Source organism: Heterodontus francisci, chromosome 1 (genome assembly GCF_036365525.1).
Source record: "Heterodontus francisci isolate sHetFra1 chromosome 1, sHetFra1.hap1, whole genome shotgun sequence".
Classification (NCBI taxonomy): domain Eukaryota; kingdom Metazoa; phylum Chordata; class Chondrichthyes; order Heterodontiformes; family Heterodontidae; genus Heterodontus; species Heterodontus francisci.
In genome coordinates this window covers 256,416,545-256,440,535 of record NC_090371.1, presented here as the reverse complement: position 1 = coordinate 256,440,535, position 23,991 = coordinate 256,416,545, and the positions used below count along the sequence as shown (strand labels likewise).

General features: G+C 41.6%; 1 protein-coding gene across 2 annotated transcripts in view; it reads right to left on the bottom strand.

The window, feature by feature from the left end:
• tbc1d9 (TBC1 domain family, member 9 (with GRAM domain)) overlaps window positions 1-23,991 on the bottom strand; it is a 150,655-nt gene that overhangs the window by 5,049 nt on the left and 121,615 nt on the right. For both annotated transcript variants that reach the window (XM_068043405.1, XM_068043409.1), the window contains exons 16-18: window positions 10,026-10,266; window positions 9,092-9,157; window positions 7,010-7,099 (exon numbers count right to left, since the gene is read on the bottom strand). In XM_068043405.1, the coding sequence (XP_067899506.1) occupies window positions 7,010-7,099; window positions 9,092-9,157; window positions 10,026-10,266 (397 nt within the window). The remainder of the gene's footprint in view (window positions 1-7,009; window positions 7,100-9,091; window positions 9,158-10,025; window positions 10,267-23,991) is intronic.

Below are 23,991 nucleotides of genomic sequence, written 5' to 3'. Positions count from 1 at the left end.
TTATTCCTACTCTATGTTTTCTGTTCATTAACCAATGCATTATCCTGTGAGCATGATCTTATGCAACAACCTTTCAAGTAGCATCTTGGTGAACACCTTTTGAAAATCCAAATACACAAGCACTGATTCTCCTTTATCTAACCTGCTAGTTACATCCTCAAAAACTTCAACAGATTTTCAAACACTATTTCCCTTTCATAAGTCCCTGCTGACTTAGAAAATCATAATATAAGTAGGCAAAGTGCCAATTACCACACACTTAATAATGGATTCCAGCATTTTCCTGACGACTGATGTTATGCTAACAGGCCTGTAATCTTGGTTTTCTCTCCCCTCCTTTCCTAAATAGTGGGGTTACAGTTGCTACCTTCCAATCCATTGGGACTGTTCACACTGGGAATTTTGGAAGATCATAACTTATGCATCCACTATCTGTGCAGCCACCTCTTTTAGAACCTTAGGATATAGGCCATCAGGTCAAGGGAATTAGTTGGTTTTCAGACCTATTAATTTAGAGTCATACAGTCATACAGCATAGAAACAGGCCCTTCGGCCCACCGCGTCCATGCCGACCATAATGCCTATCTATACTAATCCCACCTGCCTGCATTAATTCCATATTCCTCTATGCCTTGCTCATTCAAGTACCTGTCCAGATGCCTCTTAAATGTTGCTACTGTTCCTGCCTCCACCACCTCCTCAGGCAGCTCATTCCAGATACCCACTATTCTTTGTGTGAAAGATTTACCCCTTTGATCCCCTTTAAACCTCCTCCCTCTCACTGTAAATCTATGCCCTCTAGTTTTAGTCACCCCTACCATGGGAAACAGACTCTGGATATCTACCCTATCTATGCCTCTCATAATTTTATATACCTCTATCATGTCCCCTCTCAGCCTCCTTCGCTCCAGGGAAAACAGACCCAGCCTATCCAATCTCTCTTTATAACTCAAACCCGCCAAACCAGGCAACATCCTTGTGAATCTTTTCTGCACCCTCTCTAGCTTAATCACAACTTTCCTGTAGCGCGGTGACCAGAACTGCACACAGTACTTCAAATGCTGCCTAACCAACGTTATGTACAACTGTAACATGACGTCCCAACTCTTGTACTCAATGCCTCAGCCTATGAAGGCAAGCATGACATATGCCTTCTTCACCACCCTGTCTACCTGTGTTGCCACTTTCAGGGAACTATGTACTTGCACCCCAAGGTCTCTCTGCTCAACAACACTCCCCAGGGCTCTGCCATTCACTGTATATGTCCTGCCCTGGTTTAACTTCCCAAAATGCATTACTTCGCACTTGTCTACGTTAAATTCCATTTGCCAATCCCTTGCCCACTTTCCCAGTTGATCTATATCCTGTTGTAACCTTAGACAATTTTCTTCACTGTTCACTACACCACCAATTTTGGTGTCATCTGCAAACTTACTAATCATGCCCCCTACATTCACATCCAAGTCATTAATTATATATGACAAACAACAGAGGGCCCAGCACCGATCCTTGCGGCACACCACTGGTCACCGGCCTCCAATCTGAAAAACAACCCTCCACTACCACCCTCTGCCTCCTATCACCAAGCCAATTTTGTATCCTATTTGCTAGCTCACCCTGGATCCCATGTGTTCGAACCTTCTGGACCAGTCTACCATGCGGGACCTTGTCAAAGGCCTTGCTAAAGTCCATGTAGACAACGTCCATCGCCCTGCCCTCATCAATCCTCTTGATCACCTCCTCGAAAAACTCAAATTCGTGAAACATGATTTCCCACGCACAAAGCCATGCTGACTATCCCTAATCAGACCATGCCTTTCCAAATGCATATAAATCCTGTCTCTCAGAATCCCTTCCAATAACTTTCCCACCACTGATGTAAGGCTCACTGGCCTGTAGCTCCCTAGCTTATCCCTGCTGCCCTTCTTAAATAAAGGCACAACATTAGCTATCCTCCAGTCTTCCGGTAACCTACCTGTGGCTAACGATGATACGCTTCAAAACCTCCAACACCTCCTCCTTTGTAATGTTGATATGCTCCAGGATATCGCTGTTCTCTCCCTTGAACTCACTAGCTTCCATGACCTTCTCCACGGTAAATGCGGATGAGAAATATTCAACTTTTGAGAGTTCCTGTCTGATGCCATCGAAATTAGCCTTCCCCCAATTTAGGACTTCAACCTGAGGACCAGTCCAATCCTTTTCCATAACTATCTTGACGCCCACATCCCCATGAATGAATTAAAAAAAAATTATGGTCGCTGGTCCCAAAGTGCTCCCCCACTGACACATCAACCACCTGCCCATCCTCATTTCCTAAGAGGAGGTCGAATCTAGCCCCTTCTCTAGTAGGGCCATCCACATACTGCTTCAGAAAACTATCCTGGACACACTTAACAAATTCTTTCCCATCTGATCCCTTAGCACTAAGGCAGTCCCAGTCAATATGAGGGAAGTTAAAAATCACCTACTATTACAACCCTATAATTCCTACACCTATCTGTGATTTCCCTACATATATGCTCCTCCACTTTCCTCTGACTATTGGGGGGGGTCTATAGTATAATCCCAAAGTGATCACCCCTTTCTTATTTCTAAATTCTACCCATATGGCCTCACTGGACATTCCCCCCGGGATGTCCTCCCTAATTAATAGTGCAACTCCCCCTCCTCTCTTACCTCCACCTCTGTCACACCGGAAGGATCGGTATCCCGGAACATTGAGCTGCCAGTCCTGCCCATTCCTCAACCACGTTTCCGTAATAGCTATAATATCACAATCCCATGTACCGATCCATGCTCTGAGTTCATCTGCCTTACCTGCAAGGCTTCTTGCATTAAAGTAAATGCAGTTTAGCCTATCAGACCTTCCAGGCTCCCTGTCCTGCCCCTGCCCGGCCGGCCTACTGGACTTGCTTGCTCCAGTACTTTTTACTAGGCAAGAATAGTTACTTCAAATTTCTCACTCTCATTAATCCCTTGGTACCCCACTATTTCTTCTATGTCTTTTGAGTCTTCTATTGTGAAGACAGACAAAAATATTTGTTTGGTATCTCTGCCATTTCCTTATTACCCATTATAACTTCTTCTGGCTCAGCATCTAAAGGACGCACATTTACTTTCATTATTCTTTTCCTTTATACATTCTTGTAGATACTTTTACAATTTATTTTTATATTTCTGGTTAGTTTACTCGCTTATCCTTTTTTTACCCTGTTCATCAATTTTTGGTCATCTAAAACTTGTATCTAAAACTCTCCCAATCCTCTGACTTATAACTCTTCTTGGCAATATTAGAAGTCTCTTCTTTTAATCTAATACTATCCTTACCCTCTTTAGTTAGCCACAAATTGAACTCTTTGCCTGGGCAGTTTTTATTTCTCAAATGGATTTTAGATTCATTGAACATTTTAAAATATTTCTTTAAATGTTTGCCCAATGCTCATCTACTGCCATACCTTTTAATCTAATTTCCCAATCTACCTGAGCCAACATGCCCATCATACCTATGTAATTGGTTTTATTTAAGCTCAATACTCTAGCTTAGGACTTCTGTACATCACTCAAACTTAATGTGAATATCTGTCATATTACGATCACTCTTTCCCAGAGAATCCCTTACTATGAGATTAATAATTAAACTGGCGTCATTATACAAAACAAGATCAAATAAAATACCCCCTTCCCTCTTTGGTTCCACAATGCATTGCTCTAGGAAACTGTCTCAAATGTATTCCATAAACTTGTCCTCCAAACTACTTTATACGATTTGATTTGTCCAGTTTATATGAAGATTAAAGTCCGCCATAATTATTTCACTACCTTTGTTACAAGCTTTTATTTGATTAATACTCTGTCCAACAGTATAGCTACTGTTAGGCACCAATAAAGTACTCCCACCAGCGTTTCTGACCCGTTAACTCTTATCTTCATCTGTACCACCTCTACTTCCTGCTTTTCTGAGCCATGATTCTTCCTCACTATTGTCCTCATCCTTTATCATCAGGGCTACCCCATCCCACATCATCCACCCCTCACCACTTCCTTTTCCCTTTTCTATGTCTTTTCAAAACGTCAAGTACCCTGGAATATTTAGTTCCCAACCTTAGTCACCATGCAACCACATCTCTGTAGTAACTATTAGATCAAGCCCATTTATCTCTATTTGAACCAATCTGTCTGTCTTGTTACGAATGCTTCATGCATTCGGATAAAGCGCCTATAAACTGTTTACGATTCTTCCCTGATTTGACCTTATTTCATTGATGCACTACTTGAACTCTTTGTCCCTTCCTGTCACACTTGGCTTATCTTTACCCAAAATGCAACACTGCCCTGTGGCCTTGACTTCCCTCTTTAGATTTATAAACTTCCCCTTACTTGAACCCTCTCACCTTTTTAGTTTAAAGCCCCATCTACAGCCCTGATTATACAATTTACCAGGACACTGGTCCCAGCCCGGTTTAATTGGAACTCATCCCAATGGAACCGCAGGGTAGATGCTGGGAGAATGTGTTCATTGGTTGGGGTGTTTATAACTGGGGGTCACAGTCTCAGAAGAAGGGGTCGGTCAATTAGGACTGATGAGAAATTTCTTCACTCAAAGGGCTGTGAATCTTTGGAATTCTCTATCCCAGACAGCTGGGGATGCTCAGTAGATGAGTATATTCAAAACAGAGATCGATAGATTTTTGATCATTAAGAAAATCAAAGGATACGAAAGTAGTGCAAGACGGTGGGGTTTCACTGAAAAATCTCATAAGGTATAAACAGAAATCATTCCTGTAAAGTGCTATGCCAATGTATTAGCTTAATATGTGCTTTTGAAACAGGTTTTTAAATCTGTTACTAACTTCATAAGCCAAGTCAGATACCAACAAATTCCATTCACAACTTATGACCAGTATTAATAAAAACAAAATACTGGAAATGCTCATCAAACCCTTCGTCAGATCTGAAACATTAACTCAGTTTCTCTCTCCACAGCTGCTACCGAGGATTTCCAGCATCTATTTTCATTTCAGAATTCCAGCATCCACAGTATTTTGCACATGACCAGCATGTTGTTTAAGAATTAGGCTGTCGGAAAATCTAGGGCTGCCCCCTAGAAAAACACGTAGGATCCTAACTATTGTGGTATTGTTCACAATAAGTTGAACGTTACGCTGTTTTACAGTGACAGAAGAATTATACTCCGTAAAAATGTATTATTTTGCTGGTATAGTGGAACTGTAATTAAAGGTGGCAAGTCTCTATCACTACAAAGTCGAAATGCTGTAAATTTACACAAACCTTAAAGTGTATAGGTTTTATTTGAAAAAGGGTCCCCCAACCAAAGCACTAGCTATGATTTGGTTTTACTTTTGATTTACTTGGTTAACTTCATGACTGTGCTCATCAGAAATGGGATAAAAGCAGTATTTAGTATATACTGTATTTTAGAAAGTACAGTTTGGTTACATTTCAGCAAATACTTCAGTCTCAGCTGCTGTTCATAAATTGGGCTTGTTACGACCAGGTGAGAAAGGGGTCTGTGGGGTTCCCTCTCAGCCTTTGCCTAGCTTAACCATTACAGGGTTTAATTTTAAAAACACCATGTTTTAGCTCCCCCTCAGTGAATCCTTAGTCACTGCTTTCCACTGGCAAGGCAAAGAAATCAGCTGGACAGGTTTTCTTAGATTTAAACAAAAAAGGTGGAAGTTTATTCATCTTAAACTCTAATTCGGTTAACGACGAGTATGCGACATGACCACTAGCATGTATATGTGATAAATACACGCGCAGATAGAGACAGAAAAAGTAGAAAGAATAAAGGGGAAAAGTTTGAGGTGATAGTTGGGCTGTAATTACAGTCCTTTGAGTTCGATGTGAAGTCTTTGGTTGCTGGTAAGTCTTGCCGTTCGTTGGGGTCCAGTGTACGCTTTAACTTGTTTCGATATAGGAGTCTTTTCTCGAGGTTTAAGCGACTTCAGTGGGTCTGGAGGTTTGAGAGAGAGAGAGAGCCAGCCAGGAGAGAAGCTCTCTTGTTCCAGGTTCAGTTGCAATCTGCAGTCTGTCTTCAAACTGTCCTGTGAGCACAATTCAAAACTCCAAGTTGGCCAGCAGGTTAGTCATGCGACTAACCCCTTATTTGGGAACAACCGTTCCTGAGGGTTATGGATTTCAAAGTTCTTGGTGCGGAGGTGTAGTGTTGTCCCTTACAACGACAAGATGTGGATCACCCAGCCCAATCTCTGTTAATTGAATCAGTGAGCAGTTCTTTTGTCTCTCCAAGCACCGTCTTAGTACGCAAATGTTCTCCAGCCAAATGTCTGGTGATCTCTTTAAACAAGTAATTTCTGCACTCCAGCAACAGTTTAAAATTAATGTTCATATGACAAAATTAATATGCCTCATTCTTGGCAGATGGGGGCCTTCATGACAGGCTACAGACATGAAGCTCCCTCGAACATATTTATATTTTATCGAAACGCTTTTTAAAAAAAATTCTAAAAACATCTGCGATTATTCCCTTAGATTCTTGCACATAGTACTTGGTCCGTTCCGGACGGGTGAGAATCGGTTGCACGCTTCCATTTTAGCAGTAAGGTTTATACCATAACACTAGTATAGCCTCCACCCAATATCAAAAACTAGACAAAATCCTTGTAGGACATCAGCCAGTCAGTGCATATGTTTCAAGGAGTACATATGAAACTGAAGAGCTCTCAGTGTGCAACTTCTTCCCAAGTGCAACCTTCATCTGTGTTTTACCCACCAGCTTTTCCCATCACATTGTCCAAACCACAAAGCTAATACTTCAGGAGGTTGCTGCTTGCATCAATAAATAATTTGGCTTGATCCCACATGCTCAGCCTGTAACTATCTCTCTCCTTTTTGCAGTCCTGTCTATATAACTATTTGTATGTAACTGAGTCAGTGCGACCCATGACATGCAATATCTCATCTTGATTTATAAGCCCTATAGATATCTAATCAAAAATAAACGCAAAATAAACATAAAACCTACCATGTACAGTTTCAGGTGTTATATCTTCAAAAAAGTATTGTGTAGCTTCAAATGCAGAATCAGGATCCTCTTGTTCATTAAAAAATGGTTCTAAGGACAATAAATAATAAACAGAATAATCATTTGCATTTTGTTCTCAAAAAGATTTAAAGAAAACCTTTTGAACATAAAAGTTTCCTTTGTAACAAGTGGAATATTTTCCTGAAAAACTTAGGTTATGTAATAAAATCTTAAGACAATGGGGCTGTTTGTATTGGAAAATGGGGTTATAGTGACTGGGAAATGGAGAGGAATTTAGTCTCATCCACTTTATACTGGTTATGGGGAGCTAATTTTCTTGTTTGGAGGGGCAAAACAGCTAGTGCACAGATTTCTTATTTGTTGCAGATAGGAGCTTCCTTTCATATTTACAAGGGGGCAGGAGGACTGCTAAACCATTTTCTGGTTCTTGCCAGATTCCCAACATGCTCATGGAAACCTGTTAGGAAGAAGGCCTCAGGTTGATGTGTAGCAGGAGAGCCTTTCCATGGCCTTCAGATTTTTAAGGTAAATGTTTTAGTTTATTTTGCTTCTAATTTACTGATGGTATTGCAGCTTCCAAGAGCCTTTATGCAGTTGTCATTTTTCTCCAAAACTTCATTTATTGGAATTAGAGAGTTTGCCAATGCGGGTTGTTCATGAAGATATGTTTAAAGGAAGAGGAGGAGCTTTGGAGGCATGTCAGGCAGGTCAGTGTCCTCCTGCTGGTGACCACATCCGTGTCCGCAGCATGGGGCAACATATCTCACTCTGCTAGACATGGTAGGGGGCCCTCTTCCCAAAGGAAGCTATGCCAGTAGATTAACCTTTCTGCTTGATGGTTCTAGAAGCACCGAAATCACACCATCTTGTGTGTTACATGGTACTGTATAAAAGAAGCCATGCCAGGGTCATCAACAGCTGGCACTGCATTTGGCTACACTTGCTGAGATACTCCCATCCATTTCTGAAGGGCCCAAGAAACCCGACCTACGAATGACTGTAGGAACCTGGGTCAGCAAAGGGGCTGACGCCAAGCTGCCGCACCCACTATAAGGATACCTGTGCCTACCAGGCAGCATAGTTATTGCACATGCAAGGATAGTAAGGATCTACAGTGTCCTGAAACTTGGCTGCACCCTTTTGGAGGCATGCTACAATGCTGACCTATGGAATGGTGCTGTGCAGCCGCACAGAGGTAACTTTCTTTACATGTCTTTCATAGAGTCATATACAGCACAGGAGGTAGCCATTCGGCACATCACGTCCATACTGGCTCTCTACAGAGAAATCCAGTTGGTCTCACTCCCCTGCTCGATCCCCATAGACCCGCAAGTTTATTTCCTTCAAAAGCGCATCCAATTTCCTTTTGAAATCATCGTCTCCACATGCATCACCTCCATGGGCAGTGAGCTCCAGGTCATTACCACTCATTGTATAAAAAAAGTTCTTCCTCACTTTCCCCCTGCATCTCTTGTCCAAAACCTTCAATCTCTGTCCCCTAGTCCTTGTACGATCAGTTAATCGTGAGGCACCAACAGCCAAAGAGGAGGCTGAGTGCTGTATTGTACTGTCACTTGTCTGCAGATTCATGCTTGAGATTGCAATTCAAAGTGAAAGTAAATTCAGTAATGATGGAAAATGGTAAACTACAAAATGGTCAAAATATTAATATACACATGCTTGTCATGGAAATTAAACATTTTTGCTACTGTAAGAGGAATACTTTCAATTTAAAATTTTCTTCCTCATTGCATCTCCTGCCTTATCGGATACACTTTAATTTTAAGGTAGTTTCTTCTACTCCATGGGGACTTTCCATCTGGGTCTGCGAACTCAGGTGACATCAGCTAAAAGACCAGTCCCTCATTAGGGCATAGTAGATTAGCATTTTAGGTACAGAGCAGTAAAACATGGAAGATTTCAGGGCAATTCTATTTACTTGTCCCACAGAGAAAATTATTTTAATACTAATTTTTGCTAAAAAAAAAAGAATGCTTTCTACAATGCGTTCAAGTAACTACCTCAATGTAGCACGATTTTAAAACAAATTAGGTTTCTTACCAGGAAGTACATGTACTTTATACAGCAGTTTCAATTTTTCTACAAGATCTGCATGGCACATTGTACCTATGAAAACAAACCACAGAACCATTAAATGGTCTGAAAATATTATATACTCTTTTTAAAAGTTAGCACAATAATCACTGTCTAGCTCCGGTGTTTGGATTTTTCCCCATTTTGATTTGAAGACTTTTTTGCAGTTATAAGCTATTACAATAAAAAAATACTTTAAGAAACACAGATCTTAATAAAACACTAAGGTTAAGTGAAAATAATGAGTGTGCTATCCACATAAAGTTTTTATTATTTTCAAAGATATAGGTTAATTTCATGAACCAATGGATGAAATCACTTTGAAACAAACAAAAGAGTAACTGCAGGTGTAATAATTGACCTTGGTAGCATAGGATACGTTTGTTTGGCAGAATGAGACATAAAAGTCATAATTAAGTGGTTTGCGTCTGTTTAAAAAAAACTTTAGTGCATTTCAACTGGACTGGAGCCGTATGCTATTCCCAGTGTCAGTAGCAGTGCAAGTAATCCAAGTTGATCCAGCATCAGAATTGCTCACCATGACAAAGTACATAGCCATTCCTTGGCATCAAGCTCACAGTGAGTAACTTTTCCCTCAAACTGATGTCCCACCACACTGTATATTGCAGTATGTTGGCATATCATATCAAAGATATATACTTATGATTGATTGATTATTGTCTCAATTTTTGTTTAAGTTGTTAATGTGAAAATTTCAATTGGATGCTCTGTTGTCCTCTCATTTATTTTTCGCATTATTTGATCAAATGAGTTAAATGGTCTAACTGGCAGGTACCATAAAAAAGCTTCTCTGTTCGGCTAAAGATTCAGCAAAATGTACCAAGCCAAACAACATAAGCCTTATAAAATTGTGAATGGAAAATAAATCATCTTTACTTACTTAATCCTGTGATAAATTCTTTGAAGTTTATTAAAGAGTCTCCATTCTCATCTAGTAGTCGGAATAAGCGTACAGCTAGTATATCTGAATGTGCACCACATGACCAGGGGAAAAGAACTGCAAACAATCCTTTGAATTGTTCAAAGTCAATACGGTACTGTTCAAGATAAGGCAGACTAGGGTCATGGCGTTCAGTAGCATTACTGTTTCCACCCCAGTAACAACTGGTGAGATGCTCAGCCTAAATGTGGTAAAATTATAAAAGGTCAACATGTTAACAATTTTCAAGTGATGACTATAAATGAAAATTAAGTAGTATTTTGGTGCAATACCACAATTTTTCTAAATGACCCCAAAGAACATGTTTAAAAAAGCAAATTTTAGAGGCGAAGACAAAACCAAATCTGAAATAAAGGCAGAAAATGCTGGAAATACTCAGCAGGACTGGCAGCATCTGTGCTTGAGAACAGAGTTAACGTTTCAGAACTGATGAAAGGTCATCGACATGAAACGTTAATTCTTTTTCTCTCTACACAGATGCTGCCAGACCTGAATATTTCCAGCATTTTCTGTTATCATTTCAAATTTTAGAGGATAACGTCACACTTATTCACATGATATTCCATCTGCCATGTTCTTGCCCATTCACTTAGCCTGTCCAAGTCCCCATGAAGCCTTCGTGCATCCTCGTCACAACTCACATTCCCACGTAGTTTTGTATAATCAGCAAATTTGGAAACATTACATTTAATCCCCACATCCAAATCATTTATATAGATTCTGAACAGCTGTGGCCCCAGCACTGACCCTTGCAGTATCCTATTAGTAACAGCCTGCGATCCTGAGAATAACCCATTTATTCCCACTGTTTTCTGTCTGTTAACTAATTCTCAATCCATACCAATATATTACCCCCAATCTCATGTGCTTTAAATTTTGTTTACTAACCTCCTTGGTCGGACCTTATCAAAAGCCTTCTGAAAATCCAAATACACCACATCCACTGGATCTCCTTTATCTATGCTACAAATAACATGCTCAAAAAAAAAAAAATCCTACAGGTTTGTCAAACGAGTTCCCTTTCATAAATCCATGTTGACTCTGTCCAATCATATCATTATTTTCTAAGTGTCGATTTATCATTTCCTTTATAATAGATTCTAACATTTTCCCTACTACTGATGTCAAACTAACAGGCCTGTAGTTCCCCGGTTCCACTCTCCCTCCTTTCTTAAATAGTGAGCATACATTTTCTACTTTCCAGGGAGGAATTAGACAGGGCCTGTGGATAGGCAATGGATAGTCTTTAAATAAATATTACATAGTTTACAGCAACTATACATTCCTTCAAGGCACAAAAACCCCAAAAGTAAAGGCAGCCAACCGTGGATAGCAAAGGAAGTTAAGGATTGTTCCGAAGAAGGGTCACTGACCCGAAACGTTAACTCTGCTTCTCTTTCCACAGATGCTGCCAGACCTGCTGAGTGATTCCAGCATTTCTTGTTTTTGTTTCAGATTTCCAGCATCCGCAGTATTTTGCTTTTATTTAAGTTAAGGATTGTACAAGATTAAAAGAAAAGGTCTATAAAGTTGCCAGAAATAGTAGTAAACCTGAGGATTGGCAGGATTTTAGAATAGAGCAAAGGAGGACAAAGAAACAGATAAAGAAAGGGAGAATAGAATATGAATATAAGCTAGCAAAAAATATAAAAACGGACTGTAAAAGCATCCACAGGTACATAAAAAGAAAAAGTTTGGCTAAGACAAATGTGGGTACATTGCAGGCACAGTCAGGAGAATTTATAATGGGGAATAGAGAAATGGCAGAGATGCTAAATGATTACTTTGTGTGTGTCTTCACTGAGGAAGATACAAGAAATCTCCCAGAATTAGAGATCCAAGGGATTAGGGGGAATGAGGAATTGAAGGAAATTCGTATTAGTAAGAAGGTTGTATTGGATAAATTAATGGGGCTGAAGGTTGATAAGTCCCCAGGACCTGATATTCTACACCCCAGAGTGTTGAAAGAGGTAGCTATGAAGATAGTGGATGCATTGGCGATCATCTTCCAAAATTCTATGGATTCAGGAGTGGTTCCTGCAGATTGGAAGGTCGCAAATATCAGCCCACTATTTAAGAAGGGAGGGAGAGAGAAAACAGGGAATTACAGACCAGTTAGCCTTACATCAGTCATTGGGAAAATGCTAGAATCTATTCTAAAGGATGTGATAAATGGACACTTGGGTAATGATGATCTGATTGGGCATAGTCAACATGTATTTATGAATGGGAAATTATGTTTGACGAACTTGGAGTTTTTGAGGATGTAACTATCTGAATTGATAAAGGGGAGTCGGTGGACGTGGTATACTTGGATTTTCAGAAGGATTTTGATAAAGTTCCCCACAGGAGATTGGTTAGCAAAATTAAAGCACATGGGATAGGAGGTAATATACTGGCAAGGATTAAAGATTGGTTAACAGGCAGAAAGCAGAGAGTAGGAATAAACGAGTCATTCTTGCATTGGCAGGCTGTGACTAGTGGGGTGCTACAGGGATCAGTGCTTGGGCCTCAGCTGTTCACAGTATATATCAATGATTTGGATGTGGGAACCAAATGTAGTATTTCCAAGTTCGCAGATGACACAAAACAAAACTAGGTGAGAATGTGTATTGTGAGGAAGATGCAAAGTGGCTTCAAGGGGATTTGGGCAGACTTAGTGAGTGGGCAAGAATGTGGCAGATGGAATATAATGTGGAAAAATGTGAGGTTATCCACTTTGGTAGGAGGAATAGATGTGCAGGGTATTTCTTTATATGGTAAGAGATTAGAAAGTATAAATGTACAAAGGGACCTGGATGTCCTTGTCAATAAGTCACTGAAAGCTAACATGCAGGTGCAGCAAGCAATTAGGAAGGCTAATGGTATGTTAAACTTTATCGCAAGACGATTTGAGTACAGTAGTAGTGAAGTCTTGCTTCACTTGTATAGAAACCTTGGTTAGACCGCACCTGGAGTACTGTGTACAGGTTTGGTCCCCTTACCTTAGGAAGGATATTATTGCCATAGAGGAGGTGCAATAAAGGCTCACCAGACTTGTTCCCGGGATGGCGGGACTGTCCTATGAAGAGAGATTGGGGAAACTGGGCCTGTAGAGTTTAGAAGAATGAGCGGTGATCTCATTGAAACCGATGAAGTAGAAAAGGGCATAGACAGGGTAGATGCAGGTAAGATGTTTCCCTTGGTTGGGGAGTCTCGAACCGGGGACACAATTTCAAAATAAGGGGGAAGCCACTTAGGACAGAGATGAGGAGAAATTTCTTTATTCAGAGGGCTGTGGCAGCTCAGTCATTGAGTATGTTTAAAGCAGAGATTGACAGATCTCTAAATGCCAATGACATAAGGGGATATGAGGATAATGTGGGAAAAAGGCATTGAAGTGCATGATCAGCCATGATCATATTGAATGGCGGGGCAGGCTCGATGGGCTGAATAGCCTACTCCTTCTCCTATATTCCGATGATCACAGGGAGGGGGGCACGAGACAGGGCCTGTTCAGAGGGAGGGGGGAGAAAATTAGACAGGGTCTGTTCACAGGGAGGGGGGATTTAGACAGTCTACAGGACTGCATCTCTGTCCTAAGCGGCTTCCCCCTTATTTTGAAATTGTGTCCCCTGGTTCGAGACTCCCCAACCAAGGGAAACATCTTACCTGCATCTACCCTGTCTATGCCCTTTTGTACTTCATCGGTTTCAATGAGATCACCGCTCATTCTTCTAAACTCTACAGAATCTATAGAATTTTGAAAGATAACCACCAATGCATCCACTATCTCTATAGCCACCTCCTTCAACAGTCCAGGATGTAGCTCATCTGGTCCAGTGGATTTATCAACCTTCAATCTGGTTAATTTTTCAAGTACTACCTCTTCAATTCTAATTTCTTTCAGTTCCTCATTTTCACAAGTCCTTTGGTTCCTTGGTATTTTTGGAAAATTTTCTGTATTTTCCTCCATGAAGACAGACACAAAAGTACTTATTTAGTTTCTCCGCCATTTCCCTATTCTCCAATATAAATTTTCCTGTCCCCACCTGTAATGGACCCACATTTGTCCTCGCTTATCTTCTCCTTTTCACATACATAAAGAAGCTTTTACGGCCAACCTTTAAGTTTCTCACTAGCTTGCATTCATATTCTCCCGTCCCTTTATCAGTTTCTTGGTCATCCTTTGTTGGATTCTAAATTGCTTCCAATCCTCCGGCTTACCACTTTTTCTGGCAACCTTATAAGCCACTTCCTTTGATCTAATGCAATCTTTAACTTCTTTTGTTAGCCATGGTTTATTCATCTTTCTAGTTGGGTTTCTGTGTCTTAGAGGAATGCATATTTGTTGTAGAGCAGGTAATATTTCTTTAATTACTAACCATTGCCTGTCTCCAGTCAAATTTTTTGGTGTATTTTCCCAATCCGCCGTAGCCACCTTGCCTCTCGCACCTTTATAGTTTCCTTTGTTCAGATCTAAGATCCCAGTTTGGGAATGAACTATATCACTTGCAAACTTAATGTAAAATTCGATCATATTATTGTCACTGTTTCCTAAAGGCTCCTTTACAGCAAGGTTATTAATACTAAATCTAAAATAGCCCAATTCCTAGTTGCTTCTTCAATGTACTGCTCCAGAAACTCATCTCACACACTCCAGGAATGTATCCTCCACGGCATTAGTGATGATTAGGTTTACCCAGTCTATATGTAAACTGAAATAAAAACAAGAAATGCTGGAACCACTGAGCAGGTCTGGCAGCATCTGTGAAAAGAGAAGCAGAGTTAACGTTTCGGGTCAGTGACCCTTCATCGGTCACTGACCCGAAACGTTAACTCTGCTTCTCTTTTCACAGATGCTGCCAGACCTGCTGAGTGGTTCCAGCATTTCTTGTTTTTATTTCAGATTTCCAGCATCCGCAGTATTTTGCTTTTATTTATATGTAAACTGACATCACCCATTAAAGCTGTATTAGTCATGTTACATGCACCTCTAATTTCCTGATTTACACCATTACTGTTTGGTGGCCTATAAACCACTCCCACCAATGTTTTCTGCCCCTTGCTGTGTCTTAACTCCACCCAAATTACCGTCAGAGTCATGGAGTCAGAGTTACACAGCACAGAAACAGGCCCTTCGGCCCATTGTGTCCGTGTCAGCCATCAAGCACCTATCTATTCTAATCCCATTTTCCAGCACTTGGCCCGCAGCCTTGTATGCTATGGTGTTTCAAGTGCTCATCTAAATACTTCTTAAATGTTGTGAGCGTTCCTGCTTCTACCACCCCTTCAGGCAGTGTGTTCCAGATTTCAATCACCCTCTGGGTGAAAATATTTTTTCTCAAATCCCCTCTAAACCTCCTGCACCTTACCTTAAATCTATGCCTCCTGGTTATTGACACCTGCGCTAAGAGAAAAAGTTTCTTCCTAACTACCCTATCTATGCCCCATATAATTTTGTATACCTCAATCAGGTCTCCTCTCAGCCTTCCCTGCTCTAAGGAAATCAATCCTAGCCTATTCAGTCTCTCTTCATAGCTGAAATGGTCCAGAGCAGGCAACATCCTGGTGAATCTCCTATACACCGTCTCCAGTGCAATCATATCCTTCCTGTAGCATGGCGACCAGAACTGTACACAGTATTCCAGCTGTGGCCTAACTAGCATTTTATACAGCTCCATCGTAACCTCCCTGCTCTTATATTCTATGCCTCGGCTAATAAAGGCAAGTATCCCATATGCCTTCCTAACCACCTTATCTACCTGTGCTGCTGTCTTCAATGATCTATGGACAAGTACACCAAGGTCCCTCTGACCCTCTGTACATCCTAGAGTCCTACCATCCATTGTATATTCCCTTACCTGGTTAGTCCTCCCAAAATGCATTACCTCACATTTCTCATGATTAAATTCCATTTGCCACTGCTCTGCCCATCTTACGAGCCCATCTATATCATCCTGTAATCTAAAGGCTTTCTTCCTCACTATCTACGACACCAATTTTCATGTCATCTGCAAACTTACTGATCATAGCTCCTATATTCACGTCTAACTCATTAATGTACACTACAAACAGCAAGGGTCCCAGCACCAATCCTTGCAGTACACCACTGGGGGTCACAGGCTTCCAATCGCAAAAACAATCTTCGACCATCACCCTCTGCCTCCTGCCACTAAGCCAATTTTGGATCCGATTTGCCAAATTGTCCTGGATCCCATGGGCTCTTACCTTCTTGACAAATCTCCCATGCGGGACCTTATCAAAAGCCTTACTGAAGTCCATGTAGACTACATCAACTGCTTTACCCTCATCTACACATCTAGTCACCTCCTTGAAAAATTCAATCAAATTTGTTAGACATGATCTTCCCCTGACAAAGTCATGCTGACTATCCTTGATTAATCTCTGCCTCTCCAAGAGGAGATTAATCCTGCCCATCAGAAATTTTTCCAATAGTTTCCCTACCGCCTGTCAGCTATGTGGCCTTATTCAATCTACACCTTCTCCTTTGTTATCTCTTGACCCACCCCCGCCTCACTTGCTTATAACCTTTGATATTTCTAATATTTGCTAGTTCCGAAGAAGGGTCACTGACCCAAAACGTTAACTCTGCTTCTCTTTCCACAGATGCTGCCAGACCTGCTGAGTGGTTCCAGCATTTCTTGTTTTTATTCCTGTTTTATCATATTGAAATCAGCCTTCCCCCAATTCAGTACCCTTATTTCCAGTCTATCTTTGTCCTTTTCCATAACAACTTTAAATCTTTCAGAGTTATGGTCACTATCCTCAAAATGCTCCCCCACTGACACTTCTACCACTTGTCCAGCTTAATTTCCTAAGATTAGGTCCAGTCCCGCCCCTTCTCTTGTAGGACTTTCTACATGCTGGGTCAAAAAGGACGCACTTTAAGAATTTCGCCCCCTTTAAGCCTTTTGCACTAAGTCTATCCCAGTTAATATTGGGGAAGTTGAAATACCCTACTATTATTACCCTATTATTTTTACACCTCGGAGATTTGCCTACATATCTGCTCCTCTCTCCCTAATTGTTTAGAGGCCTGTACTACACTCCCAGCAAAGTGACTGCCCCCTTTTTATTTTTAAGTTTTACCCATATGGTCTCATTTGAGGAACCTTCTAAGATATCATCCTTCCTTACGGCAGTAATTGAGTCCTTGATCAATAGTGCAATGCCACCTCCTCTTTTACAACCCCCCCAAGATTTCATACCCTGGAATATTGAGCTGTCAGTCCTGCCCTTCCCTCAACCATGTTTGTGATAGTAATAATATCATATTCCCATGTGTTAATCAACACCCTCAATTCATCTGCCTTACTTAACGGAGGTGTGCAAGAAGGGTGCTACTATTGTCATGGATGATCTTAATCTGCATATTGACTGGACAAATCAAATTGGCAGAGGTGACATGGAAGAAGAATTTGTAGAATGCATCAGGGATTGTTACTTAGAACAATACGTTGCAGAACCTACCAGGGAACAGGCTATTTTAGATCTAGCAATGCGTATTGAGGTAGGATTAATAAGAGATATCGTAGTTAAGGATTCTCGAGGGGGTAGCAATCACAACATAGTAGAATTTCAAATTCAGTTTGAGGGCGAGCAACTCGGGTATCAAACCAGTGTCCTCAACTTAAACAAGGGCAATTGCAGAAGTATGAAGAAAGATTTGTTTAAAGCGGGCTGGGAAAATAGACTAAGGGGAAAGGTCAGTGGATGGGCAATGGCAGACATTAAAGCAGATACTTCATAACGCTCAGCAAAGATTTATCCTGGTCAAAAAGAAGGACTTGATGAGAAGGATGAACCACCCATGATTAACAAAGACAGTCAAGGACTGTCAATCAAAAACTAAGGCATACAAAGCGGCGAAAAATAGTGGTAGGCCAGAGGATTGGGAATTAATTTTTTTTTTTTAGGAACCAGCAGCGGATGACTAAAACGCTAATAAAGAGGGAGAAAATTGATTATGAAATTAAATTGGCAAGAAATATAGAAACAAACAGCAAGAGCTTCTACGGGTATATAAAAAGAAAGAGATTTGCTAAAGTGAGCGTAGGATCCTTGGAGGATGTGACTGGAGAATTGATAACGGGGAACAGGGAAATGGCAGATAATTTAAACCAATATTTTGCATCGATCTTCACGGTGGAGGACACTATAAACATCCCACAGATATCAGATAAGCAAGGAGCTAATGGGAGGAAAGATCTTGTAACAGTCTCTATCACGAGGGACAAAGTATTTGACAAACTAATGGCACTAAAGGCAGACAAGTCACCAGGACCTGATGGCCTACATCCAAGGGTTTTAAAGGAAGTGGCTGCAGAGATAGTGGAGGCATTGGTCGAAATATTCCAAGAACTCACTGGATTCCAGGAGGGTCCAGCAGATTGGAAAACCGCTATTGTGACGCCCCGTTCAAGAAGGGAGCGAGACAAAAAGTAGGAAACTATAGGTCAGTCAGCCTAACATCAGTCGTTGGGAAAATGCTAGAGCCCATTATTAAAGAAGAAATAGCAGGACATTTAGAAAAGCTTAACGCAATCAAACAGCGTCAACACGTCTTTGTGAAAGGGAAATCATGTTTAAACTTGCTAGAGTTCTTTGAGGATATAACAAGCAGAGTTGATAAAGGGGAACCGGTAGACATAGTGTATTTAGATTTCCAGAAGGCATTTGATAAGGTGCCACATAAAAGATTATTGCACAAGACAGGATTGGGGGTAATGTATTAGCATGGATTCAGGATTGGTTACTCACAGAAGACAGAGTTGGGATTAATGGGTCTTTTTCAGGTTGGAAAGACGTTAAGTAGTGGAGTGCCACAAGGGTCAGTCCTAGCGCCTCAACTTTTTACTATCTATATTAATGACTTGGAGGAGGGGGCAGAGTGTAATATATCCAAATTTGCTGACAATGCAAAAATAGGTGATGAGGACATAAGAAATCTGCAAGCGGGTATAGATAGGTTGAGTGAGTGGGCAAAAACTTGGCAGATGGAGTTTAATGTAGGAAAGTGAGAGGCCATGCACTTTGGTCGGAAGAATCAAAAGGCAGACTATTATTTAAATGGAGAGAGACTTCAAAAAACTGCAGCACTGAGGGATCTGGGTGCTCTTGTGCATGAAACACAAAAAGTTAGCATGCAGGTATAGCAAGTAATTAAGAAGGCAAATGGAATTTTAGCCTTTATTGCTAGGGAGTTGGAGTTTAAAAATAGGGAAGTCTTGTTACAACTGTACAGGGTGTTGCTAAGGCTGCACCTGGAGTACTTTGTAAATTTTGGTCCCCGTATTAAGAAACGATACACTGGCATTGGAGGCATTTCAAAAGAGATTCACTAGGCTGATTCCTGGGATGAAGAGGTTGACTTATCAAGGACAGCTAAACAGGTTAGGCCTTTATTCATTACAGTTTAGAAGAATGAGGGGTGAAGATTCTGAGGGGGCTTGACAGGGTAGATGTTGAGATGATGTTTCCATTAGTGGGGGAATCTCGGACTAGGGGACATAGTTACAGAATAAGGGGACGCTCATTTAAACTGAGATGCGAAGGAATTTCTTCTCTCAGAGGGTGTCGAATGTCTGGAATTCTCTAGCCCAGAGAGTTGTGGAGGCTAGATCACTAAGTATTTAAAAAGGAGGTAGATAGACTTTTGAAATATCGGGGAGTTGAGGGCTATGAGGAGCTGGCACAAAAGTGGAGTTGAGGTCTGAGGCAGATCAGCCATGATCTTATTGAATGGCAGGGCGGCTTGAGGGCCCGAATGGCCTACTCCTGCTCCTATTTCTTATGTTCTTACTTGTAAGACTCCTTGCGTTAAAATAGATGCAATCCAGCCATGCACTATTCACTTATGCCTTAACAGGTCTATATTTACTCTGCCTTCCAGACTGACTTAGTTTCTCTTCTATGTTTGGTTGTGCATCACCCCTTATTGTACCCACACTCTGTATCCCATCCCCCTGCCAAATTAGTTTAAACATCCCCCCAACCCCCACAGCACTAGCAAACCTCCCTGCAAGGATGTTGGTCCCATTGCGGTTCAGGTACAACCCGTCCGACTTGTATAGGTCTTACCTTCACCAGAAACAGACCCAGTGATCCAGGAAACTAAAGCCCTCCCTCCTACACCATCTCTTCAGCCACACATTCATCTGCTCTATCCTCCTATTCCTATACTCACTAGCACGAGGCACCGGGAGTAATCATGACCTCTGACTGTTCACCCTCCCCCTTCAGAATGTCCTGCAGCCGCTCCGCGACATCCTTGACCCTAGCACCAGGGAGGCAACATATCATCCTGGAGTCATGTTTGCGGTCACAGAAACGTCTATCTGTACCCCTTACGATAGAATCCCCTATCACTATTGCTCTCCCACTCTTTTTCCTCCCCTCGTGTGCAGCCGAGCCATCTGTAGTGCCACAGACTTGGCTCTTGCTGCATTCCCGAGAAGCTATCTCCCCCAACAGTATCTAAAGCGGAAAATCTGTTAGAGAGAAAGATGGACCCAGGGACTCCTGCACTACCTGCCTAGTTCTTCTACTCTGTCTGGCAGTCACCTATTCCCTTTCTGCCTGAGCAGTCTTTAGCTGCGGTGTGACCAGCTCCGTGTACGTGCTAGCCACAATGATCTCAGCCTCGTGGATGCTCCAGTGTCTTCAGCCGCTGCTCCAAATCCGAAACGCGGATTTCGAATAGCTGCAGCTGGAGACACTTCCTGCACACGCCTTTGCCCTGAACACTGCAAGTGTCCCTGACTTCCCACATTGCACAGGAGGAGCACTCCACGCTGCCGAGCTGCCATGACTTACCCTTAATTTACTCCCTTAATTGACTCAAAAATTAGAGATTATTTACACTAGGGACCTTGATTCCCTAAAAAACACTACTTACTATATAAAAAAAAAGTAGACCTTACCTTTCTCTTTACTTTAGTTATTAACCCAGCGTATTTACTGATACTCCCCAATAGCAGTTACTCGCCAACCAACCAATCACCTTATCAATTACAAGGTAGGTTTTGATGTTTTTAAAAAAAAATTCTTTCTCTCCCCTGACTTTTTAAGCTATTTACAGGCTCCAACAGCTGTGACTTACCCAACCAATTTCCCGTGATGTCACTTAAGTTTTTTTTCTCCCTCTTTTGAAACTCAGCGCGCACCAACACAGCTAGAGAGCCTGCCAACTGCTGCCGCTCCAGTCCAAGGTAGGTGTAGGCCTCGAGCCCTGCCCTTTCTTATACAGGTCCCACTCTGGATCCGCCTCCTCCCAGGTCTGCCTGCCAACTGCCGCCACTCCGGTCCAAGGTAGGTTGATTCTATATCTTGATTTGAAGATCCTCTCTCACTAATGTACTAATGTTGTCCCTTTTTAAGAATGCTATCCCACCTCCTTTTCCTTTTTGCCTGTCCTTCCTAAATGATGAATATCTTTGAATATTCAGTTCCCAGTCTTGGTCACCCTGTAACCATGTCTCTAACTGAATTTACCTCGGTTTGTGCCTTCAAATCATCTGCCTTGTTGTGAGTGCTGCGTGCATTCAGATAGTGCTGTCATGATCAGATGAGAAAGGGGTTTAGGGTTCCCTCTCAGCCTTCACCTGGTCTTACTGTTACAAGGTTTAATTTTAAACACACTTTTTTTTTTAGCTCCTCCTTAGTGAATCCTTGTTTACTAACTTCCAATTATAAGGCAAAGAAACTAGCCAAACAGGTTTTCTCAGGTTGAAAAAAAAAGGTTGGCCTTTATTAAACTTAAACTCTAACTTGGTTAGCGCCTACGGATACACGATGCGCCCATGCTAGTATGCGTACGTGATACACACATGCAGATGGAGACAGAAAAGAGAAGAAATAATGTGGAAAAGTTTGAGGCAATATCTGAAGATGGTTTTGGTTACTGTTCTTCAAGCTCGCTGTAAAGTCCTTGATTGTAGGCAGGTCTTGCTTTTCATTGGGGCCCAGTATTCTTCTTAAACCTTGTTCAGTGTAGGAGACTTTTCTCTCTTGAGGTTCATGTGTCCTCAGTGGGTCCAGAGGCTTGTGAGAAAGAGATGGGAGCAGACAGGAGAGGTCTTCTCACTCTGGAAGCAAACAGTCTTTCGCCGAATTCAAAAACTCTGTGGCTCGTTCAAAAAACCCAGTTAGTCATGTGCCCAGCTGGTCTAACCAGTCCTGGTTTTTGTGGATTGTATCACCTTAGCAGTCTCTGGAAAGCTCTTCCTTACACCTTCAATGTCTGGTGATCAAAATCCATTGTGGATTTAATGTGTCAGGGAATGGTCCTTTTGTCTCCACAAGCACTGTTCGTTAATGTGCAAATGTTATTCAGCTAAGTGTCTGACAGCCCTTGTAACAGGCCTTCTCTTCTTCCCAGCAAGTTTAAAATCAATGCTCATATGACAAAATTAATATGCCTCATTCTTAGCAGGTGGGAGCCTGCATGACAATGCCTTTAACTTTGTCTTTTTAACATTAATCCGCATTCTGATCTTATTTGATGCTTGCCTTCACTTTGTCTGTCTTCTAATTTTGTTTACTACTTTTCTACTTCCTCTTAAATTTTGCTTCCCTCCAATCTTTCCTTCCTGCCACACTCAGATTATCAATTCCCTTATTGCTACATTGCTCTCTTGCCTTCTCCTCCCTCTTTAAATTATCACAACTTCCCTCAATTGATCCCTCAGCCCCACTATTTAGTGCCCTAGTTATATAGCTGGCCAAACACTGGGGCCAGCACAGTTCAGATGAAGACCATCCCAGTTCCCACTTTCTCCAGTACTGGTGCCAGTGCCCCATGAATCGAAACCCCATTTCTCCCACACCAATCTTTGAGCTACGAATTTAATTCTCTAATCTTATTTACCCTACACCAATTGGCTTGTGGCTCAGGTAATAATCCAGAGATTATTACCTTTGAGCTTCTGCTTTTTAATTTAGCCCCTAGATGCTCATACTCCCTCTGCAGAACCTCTTTCCTAGTCCTATGTCGTTGGTACCCACATGGACTAAGACAACTGGATCCTCCCCCTCCTACTGCAAGTTCTTCTCTAGCCCTGAGCAGATGTCCTGAACCCTGGCACAGGGCAGGCAACACAGACTTCTGGACTCTTGCTCTTGGTCGCAGAGAACTGGGTCTATCCCCCTAACTATATGGTCGCCTACTACTACTATATTCCTATTTACTCCCCCCATTTGAATGGCTTCTTATACCATGGTGCCATGGTCAGTTTGCTCATCCATCCTGCAGCCGCCACTGTCATCCATACAAGTTGAAAGAACCTCAAACCTGTTGGACAATTGCAAGGGCTGAGGCTGCTCCACTTTTGCTTTCTTGATCCCCTTACCTGCCTCACTTGCAGTTACACCCCTCTCTCCCCGCCCACTGACCAAATCAGAAGACTCTATCCTAAGGGGTGTCACTGCCTTCTAGAACAAGGTTTCCAGGTAGCTTTCCCCCTTCCTGATGCATCAGTGTCTCACCCTCCAGCTTATCCATTCTGAACTGAAGCTCCTCGAGCCATAGAGACTTAACTGCAGGCGTGGTTGCCATGGATCACATTGGTGCCCAGGAGCTCCCACATGCTGCAGCTGCAACACATCACCTGCCCTGCCATCCTTATTGTGCTTTAACTAATTACTTTAATTAATAATTTTTTAATTAATGCCTCTCCTCACCACCACTTACTGTACTAATTTAAACCCGTGATTCAATAAACCTTACCATTAAAAAAAACAGTAAACTCACCAGCTTATAACTTCTCTTCTGCCTGTGTCTCTTAATTAATAAAGTAGCTACTTAAGGGTCATTTAAAAACTTTTTTTTTAACACTTTTCTAATTTCCAGCTATTTACACACACACCCGAACAACAGTGTATTACCTAGCTATTTACAGACAGT